Source organism: Seriola dumerili, unplaced genomic scaffold (genome assembly GCF_002260705.1).
Source record: "Seriola dumerili isolate Sdu_G_001 unplaced genomic scaffold, Sdu_1.0 BDQW01000138.1, whole genome shotgun sequence".
Lineage (NCBI taxonomy): Eukaryota > Metazoa > Chordata > Actinopteri > Carangiformes > Carangidae > Seriola > Seriola dumerili.
The window spans coordinates 14,811,293-14,826,885 of record NW_019174393.1 but is presented as its reverse complement, the minus strand read 5'-3'; the positions used below and the strand labels follow the sequence as shown (position 1 = coordinate 14,826,885).

Genomic DNA, 15,593 nt, shown 5'->3' with positions numbered 1-15,593 from the left:
ATTGTCAGTGTCCTTTTGAGCCAGGATGTTTCTAATTTTCACATTGTTGAGCATGTGGAAGAAGACTGTACTTGATTACTGCTCTGCCCTGTGATTGGTGGAGGTTATATCTGCAGCCTGAGAGGCAGACTTGCAGTTCTTACTCAGGTTCAAAATCCTCTGCATGTTTTTCTGGTAAAAAATGATTTAATATATGTTAATGTTTATTGTTTCAATCAATCAAAAGATAAAGCATTAAAGGACAGGACTTCTTTAAGTTTTCTTTTTTTCTAGCGCTATTAATTTAAAAAGCCTGATACGCAGTTCCATTATAACATCATATTTGCTAGACTGATATAAATATGTTAAAACAGAAAATAGAATTTACATATTTGAAGTTGTTTTTTTTTTTTTCCTTAAGAGCCTCTGACTTCAAACCTACACTGTTGGGGTTAATGAATATGAAACGCTCTCAAAATCCCATAAATGTTTTGTTATCAGGCTGTTGCTGAAGTGCAGCAGCCTCTCATTGTTCCTCTTTGCCTCAGGAAGTCGACCTCGCCTGACTGTGAAAAATAGTTTATTGAGAGGCTTCCTTCCCAGACAAATCTTATTCCTGGCGTGCTCTCTCGGTGCTGGGCGTGTGCCACGGCCCTCCAGTGATTTTCTTGTTTGGGTGTCTATGAAACACTAACCAGAGGCCTGATGGGTGGGACTGTGGAGCCGTGGAGCTCCCTCACAATACTGAAACAGATCCAATTTCTGCTCAATTAGGGATGTGAGGCAGTCACAAATAAACACAGCCGCGTAGTTCCAAGCTTTCCAACTTCAACAGAACATCATGTGTGGCTCAAATTTAACAAGTATTTTACATTTGTGCCTGAAGCCAGCTGTGCTGAGCGGAGCAATGACGGGCAGAGTAGTAAACCGTGATCTCTCCGCCTGGTTTATGTGAAGATTCATCCAGATGTTTAAAGAGCCTGTGGCAGATAAGACAGCTCAAGTCCAGCCCGAGGACACTGAGATGAATAGACTGCACCAATTATCACAATGATGTCCTCTATTTTTGTTTTTTGCATAAATACATAAAACATTCCAAAAACCATTTAATAAAACATATACTTTATTTTCTTGGTGCAAGTCAGTCATTGCACTAGTCACTTCATTTTCACCCCATTGTCATTTCACTTCAAAATTCATTCACAATCAACATCAATGTCAACAAAACCACAACAAGCAACCAAATGGCAATCTTCAGAGGTTATGGTACGCGTGAAGCCACAAGTTTCAACTCCTCACACTGACACTCACACTGAGCTTATTATACTTGCAGAAGGTTCGCGTACTGTAGCTAGTTCTGGGCACGGAGGTCAGATGAACGTGGAATAGTTTCTGTCTGTTAGGAATCATTTTTCAATAAGTCATATAATCTGAGATCTATACAGATTTTTACTTTTTGTTATATTCACTGATGAGCCGACAGAGAGTGGGATCAGTGTTAATCTTGTGCCAAACCATTCCCTTCTGGTGCAACACGGTGATCCAAACTCAAAAGTCCCTTACTTAGTTTTCTGAGCTTTCAGTCTTCTTCATCGAGTGCAGCCAGCTCAGGTGTTAGTTGTGGTCTTCAGTCACATGACTTCATGAGTCTGATGACTTCTATAGTTTTTCTCATCATGATCGTCCATATTGTAATTTTGCTATGTTGGTCTATTCTTTACAGGTTCCATGGAGCGCGGCTGTCGTACGCTGTAAAGATCATAAATTGACTTGGCCTGACAAACTGAAAGAAAGACCTACGGCTTAACTTTGACGTCACATGGACTTTAGTCTTTTGAATCAATCCAAAAAAAGCAGCCAATCATGTCGAAGAGTGAGAGGGAAAGGAACATTTCTCGGTGTCGACGACGGCCGACGGACAACAGATGATACGTCAGATCGTCACACTCAGACATTAACACATTCAGATAAGCACGATTCTCATTGTTAGGCGGTGGTACTGACGGCAGGTTTTATCATCTGCAACTAAAGTAATATGACCGACGTTACCTGCCAACTGTGTGATTAATGTGTCCTCTGTGTCTGCGTTCAGCTAAAGACGGTTTGTGAGGTAAAAAAAAAAAAAAAAGCACCAAGTGGAAATGACCAGTGTTCTACAGTGAAACAATAATAGGCCTTGTGTAGGAGCAGTTTCCTACTCTCATTCTAAACCTCTCTTATTTTTCCATGTCTTGTTTGTGTGGGTCTTCCAAGTGTTTCAAGTCAGATCCACAAACTCTCTAAGCCCCATGAAAACCATCTGTTCGTGCGGAGCTGCTGTTTTGTGAGATTTGATCATTAGCTTAATCGACGTCCCTTAATTGCTACACAAGGCTACCTTTTTTCTGCTCCACTTGTGGGCCAAGTTTCATTCACAGAAATGTTACCAGAGCTTAAAGTCCTGCCTATGATCTTATCACAGCTCTGCTCACTGGTGTCAGCTGTGAATATCCTCCTTAATCTTCCTTCTGCCGTCCACTGACTCCTGGTGGTGCTGACTGACAGCTTGTTATCATGTGACTGATGTTCCTTTCTCCAGTCACATAATGACACCTGAGCCAGCTCCGTTGAAGAAGACCTTGACCTTGTGGTTGAAAGCTCTGAAAAACTGGCGAACCTTTGAGCTCAGAATATTTTGTTACACATACTATTCACAAAGGTGAAGAATGAACTGCTCATTCCCTTCATGGTAACATTTTGCACACACGTTCACAGCACTAATGTAAATACATGAATAATTCTCATAGGCAGAGCAGAGGACTCAGTTATAATCTGTGATTAGTTTCATAAAGGAAATGACTCTCTGGAACCTAAATAATAAATCAACCAAACACAAATGTCTCAAGCAGATATGCATGTTGAAGTAAAGCTGATGCAGACAGGGAATTACATGGAGCTCACAGCGCTCTTCAACCAGCCATTCCTCTCTGTTTACCCCCCAGGAAAGGCTTCTGGACTGTGGCTCGACCAGTCTCCTTGGCTCCGGCACACCGAACACTCTGAAGTCCTGACAAGTTCACCGTCCTCCTTTGTCTTAGTAACCAGGTCCGTTTTATCCAGCAGCCTGGTGACTGGTGTTTGGGCTCCAGAGGTCTGGACGGCGCCCTCCTCCCCTGATCCGTGCCCAGGATGATGCAGCGTCTGTGGGACCGTGGTGGTCTACGCCCCCCCTGTCAGTCTCCTCTCTAGACGGTCCAGCTTGGCCAGGTTTTCTTTCAGGAGTTTGGAACCAGGACTGAGAAGCAGGGCTCGCTGGTAGTACATCCTGGCTGCTGCATAGTCTCCCTGCACACACACACAAACACACACACACACACACACACACACACACACACACACACACACACACACACATTATAATCACATGTGTGTTCAGTCCAGAACTACCTGTGGCTGTTGCTCTGTCAGCAGATTACAGTTTAAGCTGTGTTTAAACTGTACCTGTGGTTTAGTCTAAACCCAGCTGATGTAGAAATCACCTTAATACCACTAGAGGCCGCTGTAACTGAAGTTTATATTAAACCTTTTGTCTAACTGGTGTTTTAGTTCAATAATATATTTCTACAGCTGAGAGCATTTTATCTTTTTATGATTTCTACAAGTTCAACTATCATCATTATTATTGTTATTTTTATCAGTCTTACTTTGATTTGTGGGATAATCATATTATAATCATTATTTTTAGAAGTGCTTTTAAGGTATAGTATAATGTATAGTGTTTCCATGGCGTCAGTTAGTTAGCTGTGGGCTGCAGCTAGCCTATATTTGTTTATATTTTGACATATTGGCACCATTAAAGTAGCTGAATTATCCATTAGCAGCTCCTGCAGTGTAGCCAAGGAAGTTCAGACATCTGTCATTGGATCACTGTGATACTGAAGAAAACCAAAGATGTTTTTTTATTTTTTTTTTTTCAAGAAGCCCAGCATGCACCTGTTCCTTTCACCTCTTGTGAAAGGGACATGACTCCGTAGGGAGGCGCACATCACAGTTTGAAAACCTTTGTTCTACACTGATTCATCATAGCAATCATGCATGGACCACTGCACCAAGAGCAATATGTGCAAGGAGTTCACCCCAGGCTGTATAAGCATAGACTTATTTAAAACAAACTGATCTTGTGTGCATCTAGACCTTACACAATAAAACACACATACACTGTATATTGTTCTAGTGGTGTTTCTAAACTCTAAACCCCTGCAGCTAAGCTAAGCTCGGTGAATGCTAAGCTTCTCCCACCTTCATCTAACACACAATGTGGAAAGATCCTTGTTCGATTGTAAAGCTGAGTAGATCCTGGATATCATGTTTCTGTTAATATTACTCTGATACCCATCAATGAACACATTAATCTCAGTCCTCTCTCTTCCTGTGGAGTGTCTTAATTAAAGATATCTGAAGATATGTTGTTTCTCTAAATGATACGTTTCTGTGGGCTGTTGAAAGGAATCTGCACAGCGTGAAATGAGGTTTAAATCTCCCATCCAACTGAGCTGGTTTGAATTCTGTCTTATGCTGCTGCTTGTCTCCGTGCCAGAAGTCCAACCAGAATATGTTCATGTTCTTGTTTGCCAGCTGTGATGTTTGTCAGGTTGTTAATGTGAAAAATGTTGCACAAGACATTCTGCCCATTGGTATTTTTAACTAAGATGGTGAGTCGAGCACGTTTGCTACCTTGATGTGCTGAATCCCTCCCATGTTCATCCAGGCCTGGGACTGGTCAGGTTTGAGTTCAACAGCCAGCTTGTAGCTCTGGTGGGAGAGAAAAAAAAGACTGTGAATAGACGTGGCCACTGCAGTGAGATCTGAACAGACACTGATAGTGTGAGTGTAATCAGTCTTACAGCAGCTCTGGATTTAATGTAACCTGATTTGGCTGCAGCTACAGACAGCTAAAACACTGACCAGTGAACTGGACTTCAGGCAGCGATGAGTTTATTGAGTCAGTGGACAATGGTAATATGAGCAATGAGCTGCTACATGTTTCCAGGCACTGTTTTACTCAATACTATACAAAAGTGCTTCAAAGTAAGTAGTAAATGGAAAATTATGTTATTTATCATAATAAAAATTCATCAATTCACCATTGACGGGTATAGTTCTGTATAACTTTAATTTAGATATGAAGCATAGTATTGTGTTTTTTTAATCTCCATTGATCCCCTATCACTTTTGGGACTGATTAAAAAAAAAAAATCTTTATTTAAGGGTTGAATAACAAAGATGTTCACAGTTTTGCTGTTGTTACTTGTTGACTCTGAAACGCTCTTCAACAAAGTCTCAGAGAGGCCAAATTAGTGCACATCTTGAAAAGCATTACTTGTAGATTAAACACTTAATTCTACTTTCTAACAAAATGTACTGTCTTCTTTATCTCTTTAATTTTGTTCTTTCATTCTTGTTCTTCCTGTAAAGCTCTTTCCAGTTTCTGTTCTGTTGAACGGTGCTATATAGATCAAGCTTATTTGCTTGCATTATGTGATTTAAAGGGGCTATCTGTAAGTTTTCTCTGTTGCTGAATATGGTTTCTTACTGGGAGTGGGTGGTGGTGATAGCCGCTTGACAAGCATCATTGCTTTTACAAGACAAGAGGTTAGAATACGCCATCTGAGCAGCGCTACGTTTTCAGGGCAGATCGGAAGCTACAGTGACTCGCTATCGGAAAGTGACGAGGGCCGGGGCTAGCTGGTTAACATGCTAACTTTAGTAGAAGAAAAGACGCAATAGAGACAAGAGTTAACATGGGCGTGGCTCTCCATCACTGGAGACTGGAGCTTTTGGTGGATAAAGAAATGAAGTTTGATGCTGAACTAACAACATTTCTTCTAGACTGGTAAGTAAACAGTTATTAAAGCTAACACTAGCTATGTAGTGATAGCAAAACAAACAAGTGTAAATGCTATGAACATCACATTTTTAATTCCATGACGTCAGTTTTTGAGGGCACTATGTAGTATGTATTAAGTAAACATAGTGCACTAGGTCACAAACAGAGACAGATTTTGGACACTTATCCTTGACTTGTGCACATTTAAAGAAGGCTATGGCTTTACCATATTAATGAAATGCAACTTTTAATATTATGGATTAACTTGCTGTCTGTCATGACAGAGTCTGTTCTACTTCAGTGAGCTTCTTCCACAAACATGTCATAGCAAATAAAAGAATTATGGGTAAGTCTGATTTTGATAAATTCATTTTTGATACAGTAATGTATTATTCATTCATTACTTACTGACTTATTCTTGTTATCAGCTGCAGCTGTGTTCACACTGCTGTAACTGTGAAAGTGTTCTTTTGGAAAAGTTATAGAATATGTTCACTCCTTTTTGCAGTGCATTGTGGGAACTCGTAGTGTACTGGAGTGATTTTGGTATGAACAACAGACGATGTTGAAGTTGACCTACTGTAACAGAGGCATGATGACTCACTCACAACTCACTGATACAGTAAATGGAACAGGGCCACGACAGAAAATGGTCTAGATTAGATTGACTCTGATGTTTACTACCTAAACTAAGAAAACATAACATTTGTTTTCTCCCTGTGCTGGAAGAGATTTGCAGCATCTTTTGAGATGTGTTATTTATTTATTTATTTATTTTTTTGCTGGTCACTAAATGAAGGCGAATTCCAGTACATTCCTGGTAAAAACCCAGCAGAGCGGTGATGTACAGAAACACTGCAGAGCTGTTAACACACTGAGCTTCATTAAACTTTATGCTCAACCTTTGTTTTCACTGTTTTCTGGGACACACACCACTGCGTTTATTCACTGACAGTAGCAGCTGGGACTCACTTCTATCTCATTCAGAGAATTTAGTTCAGTGGCCGAGTTGGACCCCCGCAAAATATATCCCGCCTTTAGTGTTAGAGGGTCAAGAGGGTAGAGGTTAGTGCATCTTGGTTCTACTGTTTTGCACCAGGAATATTCAGGTTTTGAACACAAAAGGTGAGCCTGGCTGTTATGAATTCATATTGAATTAAAATAAAGAAAAAAAATATCAGATTGATTTTGCTCAGCTGTGGATTTTTGTGTCTTCACACCTCACACCCCTGCAGTGTTAAAAAAAAAAAAAAAACTCAACATTTTCAGCTCATTTATCTGTGTTTCTTGTGGGCATGGATGAGGGTAGGGCCGTTGTTTCTTCTAACACTTGAGGCAAAACAGACATAAAAGTCCTACGATAAACCAGTTTTAAACCGCACTTCAAACATTTTCTCAGGCTTGCCGCCTCTTCTTTGTTCCCCTCCTTCAGAGACCGTAGAAATAACACACAACATCACACCGTTATCTGTATCGCAACCACGATTCTCTTTGAGGCAGCGCTGACCTGAGATTGCCTCCGCAGCTCTTCCTGTCTTGTTTCCACTCCATCAGAATTGTTCCTCTTTGGTTTGTTTGCTTTCTTTTCTCTTCGGTCGTTTTCTTTCAGGAAGTCAATCAAACCTTCCAGCGCCTTCGAGAAACTTCCCTCACGGATTCAATCAGAGCCACTGGGGCCTCAGACAAGTTATTTACAACGTGTTTGAGTGGTAGCTCTCAGTGGAAGTGAACGGCAGCAGACAGAGGCTGACAGATATCGCAGTAATGAGCTGAATCTGTCCTAGCACACTTTTTTTTATCTTATCAGTCAACTTGTACTTTCAATTACATTTACAAACAGTGTTTTGGAAAAATAACCCAAATCCTGAAAACCCCTGATCCTCTAAAAACTCAGGAGGAAAATGATTGGTGTCAGCAACTTGACCTGGTTTTGTGTATAAAACTTTGAGCTGCTGTTGGATTATTTTCACCTCAGTGGCTGCGTACGGTGCAGAGACCGGCCGAAGTAGCAGTGGCTGTTAAAGGAACTTACAGGGAACTGAGCAGAGGAGGAGGGAGCTACAACCATCTACGGTGGATGCAGTTCTCTCCCCTTACAGCTCATCCTATGGACACACATGGTGATGGTGTCCGTACAAAGGGCTGTTCTGGACTGTTGTCAAGTTTGGCTGGAAAACACAATTTTAATTGACTACTTTAATACTATACTATGTACTACTGCTTACCACTAAGGCAGAGCATTTATTATTTTGGGATGCTGTAGTGTTACATGCTGGGAGCTGTCTGTAACTTATTAGATAGAGAGAGAGAGAGACAGAGAGAGAGAGAAAGAGAGAGAGAGAGAGAGAGAGAGAAAGAGAGAGAGAGAGAGAGAAAGAGAGAGAGAGAGATAGATAGATAGATAGATAGTTAGATACCTTATTTAATTGACCAGCAGCATTTGAACATTGGGGTGTTTTTATCCGTCACTGCTCTACTGGGTCGTCACCATGGATACACTGGATTGCACCATAACACAACAACCAAACAGGAGGCAACAAATCTCACAGGATTGCTGTGAAGTGTCCCATGTACACCTCGAGCACGAAATACAGGGTGTCTCCCCTCTGGTCTGTGGTGTCTCTACATAACTCCAGAGCACAGGGAGTTGACTGTGGTCACTGACTGGAAATGACATCATCACACTGACCTCTGAAAAACGGTACATTTTGGGAGTTGTTGAGCTGCAGCTAATGACACAATTATAGGTCAGCTAATAACAGCTCAGGTTAATTCTGAGTACAAGTTACTGAACCATGCTTCGCAGGTAAAACTGACTGTTGTAAACATTTGCTCATTATTTTTTCAAGGTTTATCGCAGATTATTTAATTAACTGCAAATGTTGCTTGGTGCTGTGACACCTCGGCTCCTTTGAGCAGCAGTGTGAATGGTTTTACACTGAAAAAAAATCCTGTGTTGGCACAGTTGTCAGTCAGGGGAGCTGCCTGTTCACACTGCAGCCATCCACCAATCCATAATACATAATATATAGTATATAATATAATATATAATGTGACTTTTTGCATCAATGCAGCACATCTGGCAGATGTTCAGTCTTCAGTCATCTGCAGGATTTTAATGCTGATGTTATGAATAGAGAGAAAAGAACAGGTACGTCAGTGCTCTTTACTTGTCAACAATCTGAATTTGCCACAGAACAGATTGGGCTGAACAAGTGTCTCCAACTGAAATGGCTCTGTCTATAAGTTAGATCTGTTCCACCTAGAAATGACTGTAACTGTGTAATTGGCTACAGGCCATGTTTGCGAACATTATGAGCGCTGATCAGCCTCCACAGACTATAGAAAATCTATACGTCTAGGAGATGGAAAGAAAGTGGAGGAAAGTCAGTCGGTAAGAGAAGGAGAGGAAGAGAGAGAGAGAGGAAGAGAGAGCAGTACCTCAAAGGCTCTGTCCAGCTGGTTCATCTCTCTGAGCTGGTTTCCTTTGGAGAAATACAGCTCAGCTCTCACTGTCAGATCACTGGGATTCTGCTGCAGGGCCCTGTCCAGAGCATCCAGGGCCTGGCACAGACACACACAGTAAACACACAGAGTCAACACACACTAAAACACACATAAATGAACATCCACGGACAGAAAAAAACCCTTCTCTACAAGTTGGGCGACTTGCTGTTGGAGTAAACTTCCTGGCCTGACTATCAAGAGTCACTGCTGGTTTAGAGCAGGAATCACAGAAGGCTCAGCTAAAAGCCCCGTTCACCACCTGCCACTGTGAACCATGAAGGAGCGAGGGACGGAGGGAGGACAGGAACGAGCCGAGGATGCAGAGGAGAGGGAGTGTGAACTGATTTAGAACAGAAAGGGCGAGGAGGAGGAGGAGGAGGAGGAGGAGGAGAATTTATTCCTGAAACAGCAGCGTCAGCTTCATCACTGCCACACTGACATACAGAGTATGTGAATTTAGACTCTGTTTACTGGTGGATACAGGGAACGGTTTGCTCATCTCGCCTTCTTTCTAAGATGAGATGTTAAGCCTTATGCTAACCTAGCTTAGCAAAACACAGGAAGCAGATGGAAACAGCTAGCCTGTCAAAAATCCACCTACGGACACACCTACAACTATTTTCTTTAGTGTGGTTTTAGTCTTTGATAAAAAGCAAGTATAATTTTTAATCAAGTCCCTTGACTTTCTTTATCTGTAGTCATCGACAACTTTTTAGTCTTTTTTTCATGTATTTTTAGTTTCAAATGTTTTAAGTCAGTGGTTACCATGGTGACAGGTGAAATTCCCGTCTGTGTCGAGGCTGGTGGAAAAGGTACTGTTCACTTGTTCACACACACAGTGCCAGTATCCCTCTGCCTCTGCTAATGCTCCTCAGTAAATCCAGGTATCATTTCCACATTCAGTCTGTTTGAACAGAGCCGCTCTCTCTCTCTCTCTCTCTCTCTCTGTTGTTTCTACTCATGTAGCATTATCACAGCTACGTCTTCGCTCCGCAGAGTAATTCACTAAAACACTGTTCAGTGTCTGGGTTTAGTTGGAGAGGAGACTCTGACAGAGAACAGCGTTGCTTCCTCTAGAGGAAGATTTAGATGGTTTGACAGCTGACATTTCTCCTGGAACCACTTGTTCCTTCCCACAGCAAAACAAGAAGCAGCATGGAAGTAATGTTAACTTTACATCCACATCCACAGCAGCTGATCCTGTTACATTACTCTCCCTTTTAATAAAAGCAGAGCCTGCTGCCTACATGTTTACGTAGTTTGCCTCAGCTGTTTTACTGCTGCTTCTCATTTAATTAGGTCAAAACTCCAGCAACAACATCATTGACAGATCCTGACCCCGATGAAGGCCTCAAGCCAAAACACATTGGACTAACAATAAAGTTGTTCTATAAAACACAAGTTTTGACCTCTTTACACTTTTTCCAGCTGGAGCTGTGACAGAGACCTCCACTCTGCTTCTGGTCTGACTCTCAGTGGATCGTAGATGAATTTTGGTAACGTCAGATAACATCACTGAGATAATGTTACTGATGCAAGAGGCTTCTTATCAACAACTAGTACCTCACTTTCTAAACCTCAACAGAGTTTACCACAATCTTAATAACATTCAATGACCACGTGGGGTACACTGGCGAGTGGCGCGTCCGTCAGGCTGGCCAGGCTTTTTGTACGCTCGTTCCAAATGGCTTCGGCTTGATTGGTGGCTGGAAGAGGGGGGGTGGGGTGGTGGGGAGGGGCTGCAGCTGTTACAGCAGGTCAAACAGCTAAATCCACTTCTGAACAGGGGATCATTTTGTGAAAGACACTAATCAGGAGCAACAGTATGTGTCTTCTCGTGTAAAAAAGGTTGCGAATTAATATTTTTCATCATAGTTTTCATTAATTTCATTAATTAACAAGTGTCTTCTGTCGATGAGCACAGAACATGGTCTCAGTATTTGAACAGGGATCCTTTTTAAACTATAAAAGTATTGTGCAGTCCACTTTAATATCTGTATTTGATTCTAGAGATATTCTGCTCGGTCACGCTGCCCCATCATTACTCCAGCAGCTAAACTCTATAGATCCTTCTGCTTTACAGTTCATCACTATTGCTGTGTTCTCTGAGCACAAGGCTGGAGTGACTTCTTTACAGACATGAAGAAGTAATCATCATGATATTCATCTCTCTACCGTTACAGCCTCTTCACATCTCTTTGAACATTTATAGAATACAGCACAGGATCCAGGGGGGGGGGGGGTCAGATTTAATTTCAAGGGTGTTCGTAAGTGAGCTGCCAGATGTGGTAACTGGTCAGGCAGCTGGAGTATGAGCATACAGGTTTACTGCAGGAGAATAAATTCATATCTCTCTCCACTCCTCTCTGAATTCTCTGTTCTCCTGGTCAACTTTCATTTTCTTTGCACACCTTGTGAAAAACAACCCTAACCCCAGCAATAATGTTCACACGTCATGACTGATAATGAAACTCATCACCATGGTTACTGCTTGAAAGTAACTTAATCTTTACTTGAATATTTCAATTTTATGCTCCAAACTTCTAAAGGTCAGAGGTAAACAAGGCAGTTTTTACTCCACTACATTCAGTACATAATCACAGGTTACATTACAGATAAATAATTCAATTACAGAACATAGGACCCGTTTGTAAAATATGATGTATTGGTGTAGATGGAATGGGCTGGACCGTGATTTTATAGCACTTTTCTAGTCTTATCAACCACTCGAAGCGCTTCACAATTGAAGCCACATTCACACACCGGTGATACATCAGAGGCAATTTAGGATTCAGTATCTTGCCCGAGGACACCTCATAATGCACCTCATAATGCAGACAGGAGAAGTCGGGAATCAAACCACTGGCCTTTCGATTAGTGGACGACCTGCTCTACCTCCTGAGCCACAGCCCACAGCGCAGTTCTAAGTAGCTCCACCCTGAGCGGCCAGTGCTGTTTCCATTATGAATGAATACAACAATACAAGATATAGTTACACTACTTTTACATTGGAATACTTAAAGTTCATTTTGTTGCTAATACTTCTGTGCTTTTATTTTTAAATTATGGTATTTATACATTTACTTAAGTAAAGGGTCTGAATTCTTCCACCACCACTGGTCATGATGATGACATCACTGATGAAGGGTGTGGCTCTGTGACGACACACCATACCTGTATGTGCAGTAATAACTCCATGGGCGCGTTCAATCACAAGAAAATACATCCTTACATAATTTTAGTGACACGTTGATCTGCAGTTTGGGGATGATGCGAGTTACTTAAAACAAAGTGTTTTTATTGGTCCTTGTACTTATATATGTTTATACTTACTCCCTTTCTGCTATGAAAGCAGAGATGAAAACATCCATTAACACTCCACTCCAAAGCTTGTGCTTCGATGTGCTGTACATACAGAGCTGTAAGCAAACTCACTGAATTTATATTTAGTGTGAAACTGGGTCACAGAGAAAGTGAAAGACAGACAGGCACAAGTGTTGATGCTGGTGATAGAACAGAGTGGGAGGATGAGTGGCAGCTGCTCGCCAGCAAATGGCCTCTAGTCTGATGTGAAGCGGAGGTGAATAGTTTCCACGGTAACCGTCTCCTGCTGAGAGTTTATCATTCCCGACTGTGAGTGGGGAACACAGACTGTGCGTTACTTTACCTCTCAGCGACACACGCTAAGGCCATGAGACCGACACACATGTGCGACACACACGCGACCACATGAACGCACCTCTGTGAAGTTGCCACGCTTGCTGTAGATGGCAGACAGGAGGCGGTAACATTCAATACAGCTGCCTTCTCTGGATATGATGTCCAAGGTCATCTTCTCTGCCTCTTTGGTACGACCGGCCATGGCTAAAACCTGAGCCTGGGAAACACATACAGTGTGTATATCAGTGTGTGTGTGTGTGTGTGTGTGTGTGTGTGTGAGACCACACAGATGATGTTTTGGTGAATATCTCACTCAAACACACACATACCGAGACATCCTGGCATTCTATGACTCTGTGACTATATGTATATGTGTGTGTGTGTGTGTGTGTTCACCAGAGCCAGCCAGATGTCGGTGCTCTCTGGCTGAAGGGCGGCGGCCTCTCTGTACACCTGCAGGGCCTCCTCGTAGCGGCCAGTGTTGTAGTACAGTGCTCCAAGCGGTGTCAGGATGTCCACCTTCCTCGTCACCTGCAGCGCCCTGCGGGTAAAGGTCAAGGGTCGTGAGGATGGCTTTCCATGGAGGTGGTTAATATCCATTTGCATGTTCAGCACATACAAGCTCACTCTCTGTCACTCTGTACATGACAAAGGTGCTATATGCTATGACACATCAAGATCAATGCTCAATACTGCATTTCCCGTGAACCCTGTTGCTTCTCATCATAGGACAGGATTTTGAGACTTGAGAAAATAGTTGCACCTTGTTCTGTAAGCAGTCCAGAGGACCTCTTGACCTCTGACCTCTGACCTACCTGATCATATGCAAAGTTGGAACTTGAGTCGTTGGGAGTTCAAACTTGATAAGTTGAACTCAGCAGCTCAACTGCTACCCCAACCAGTAACAGTCTATTTCCAGAGCTTTCAGCCATGCTGATCATGAGATGTAATCAAAAGATACACCTGTTACCCTCAATGTAATATATATTCACAAAATTACATCACGCACTACACTACTATGTTATTTTCCTTATATATACTTCCTTCAGGGTCTGGTTACAGAAAATATAACACCTACTACCATTGATATTCTGAAGACACTCAGCTGTACCTTCCACTCAAACCTAGTGATCCATGTAGTGTTAACTCCCTCCTAAACTGCACCGAGGATGCAAAATCCTGGATGGCAAAAAAGCTTCCTTAAACTAAACCAGAATAAAACTGAGGTCCTAATCTTCAGCCCTGCAGATCACTCTGTAACACCAAGCAATGCCCTCGAGCCTCTGTCACTGACAGAGGGACCTCCATCATGGAAAGGGACTATTTTTAGGTTTTTTCTTTGCTGCTGAACATGGTTTCTTGCTGGGAGCGGGGGGTGGTGATTACTGACTGTGAGTGACTGTTGAGTTTACAAGAAAAGAGGTTAAGAGTTAATACTGGCGTTGCTTTCCACTTCTGGAGGCAGATGTTGGTGAGTAAAGGAATGAAGTCTGATGCTGAACTTGCAACGTTTCTTCTAGACTGGTAAGTAAACAGCTGTTAATGCTAAAGCTCGCTATGTAGCAGTAGCAAAACTTATAAATAGCTCCTTTAAATGCTCTTTTCTTTAAAAATCTCTTTTCTTTAGCATCTCAGTTATCACCATGAAGACTGACATGGCTCTGGCTTTGTATTTTATTTGCTGTTTATGCAGTGCTGTTGTGCTGAATGGGGACAATTCCAGGCATTTAGACCATTGTTGGTGACATGTGAACCTGAACTGGGACAGTATTTTGGCTGTGACTCATCATGTTTTACAAGAACACGAGTGCAACAAGGTCAGACAAGAATGAGGATGCTTCATTCAGTCGCTTTATTCATTATTGTTAAAATATTAAAAGTGGGCTCTTAAATCAGTTGAACCATATTGAATTTGCTCGTAACAGAAAAATCCAACATTTTGGGAAATTCACATCTTTGCTTTTGTCGCCAGCAGTTAGATGTTAAAAATCTGTCAAAACCAATTTCATCTCTGTGCATGCAATACACAAGACGGTTCAAAACGAAACTGATTCTGAAAATCAGTGCTATTAGATTCTGTGTTCTCCATATGGCTGTGATTCACAAATGTAACAGAATATTTTTCCTTCTGTTGATTGAGTCCAGATTCAATAGAAACAAAAATAATAGAGTAACAATAATATCAACCAGTAACCTTTTGTCTTGTCTCTCTGGTCTCTGGAGGTCAGAGGTCATGGTTACGTTCACAAAAGCAGCACTGCAGCAGCAGTGATTCATACTTTTGCTCCAGGCCAAACTGAATAGAACAGTGATACTCATAATAATACTTTTGAGTGATAAAAAAATAAAAAGTAAAATTACATTCATACAGTACACTGCACTATAAGCACACAACCTTTTCATGTATATCTGTGTTTTTATTAAATTCCTAAAACTGATACTGAATTTAAGGGGAGGAAACTTTCACCAATCTGGCAACTGTTATCAGTTCAGCTATTGCAGGGTCTCAGGCAAGCTAACATGAAGTGGCCAAACAATGAAAATTGATACATTTCAAATCAAAGCTGATGAAGAGAAACAA

General features: G+C 41.7%; 1 protein-coding gene across 1 annotated transcript in view; it reads right to left on the bottom strand.

Moving 5' to 3' along the window:
• Window positions 1–1,112: 1,112 nt before the first annotated feature.
• Window positions 1,113–15,593, bottom strand: part of tmtc1 (transmembrane and tetratricopeptide repeat containing 1) — a 146,529-nt gene continuing 132,048 nt past the window's right edge. Inside the window, exons 15-19 of the mRNA XM_022749816.1 lie at window positions 13,409–13,553; window positions 13,092–13,229; window positions 9,287–9,409; window positions 4,693–4,770; window positions 1,113–3,303 (exon numbers count right to left, since the gene is read on the bottom strand). Of these exons, the coding sequence (XP_022605537.1) occupies window positions 3,178–3,303; window positions 4,693–4,770; window positions 9,287–9,409; window positions 13,092–13,229; window positions 13,409–13,553 (610 nt within the window). The 3' untranslated portion in view covers window positions 1,113–3,177. The remainder of the gene's footprint in view (window positions 3,304–4,692; window positions 4,771–9,286; window positions 9,410–13,091; window positions 13,230–13,408; window positions 13,554–15,593) is intronic.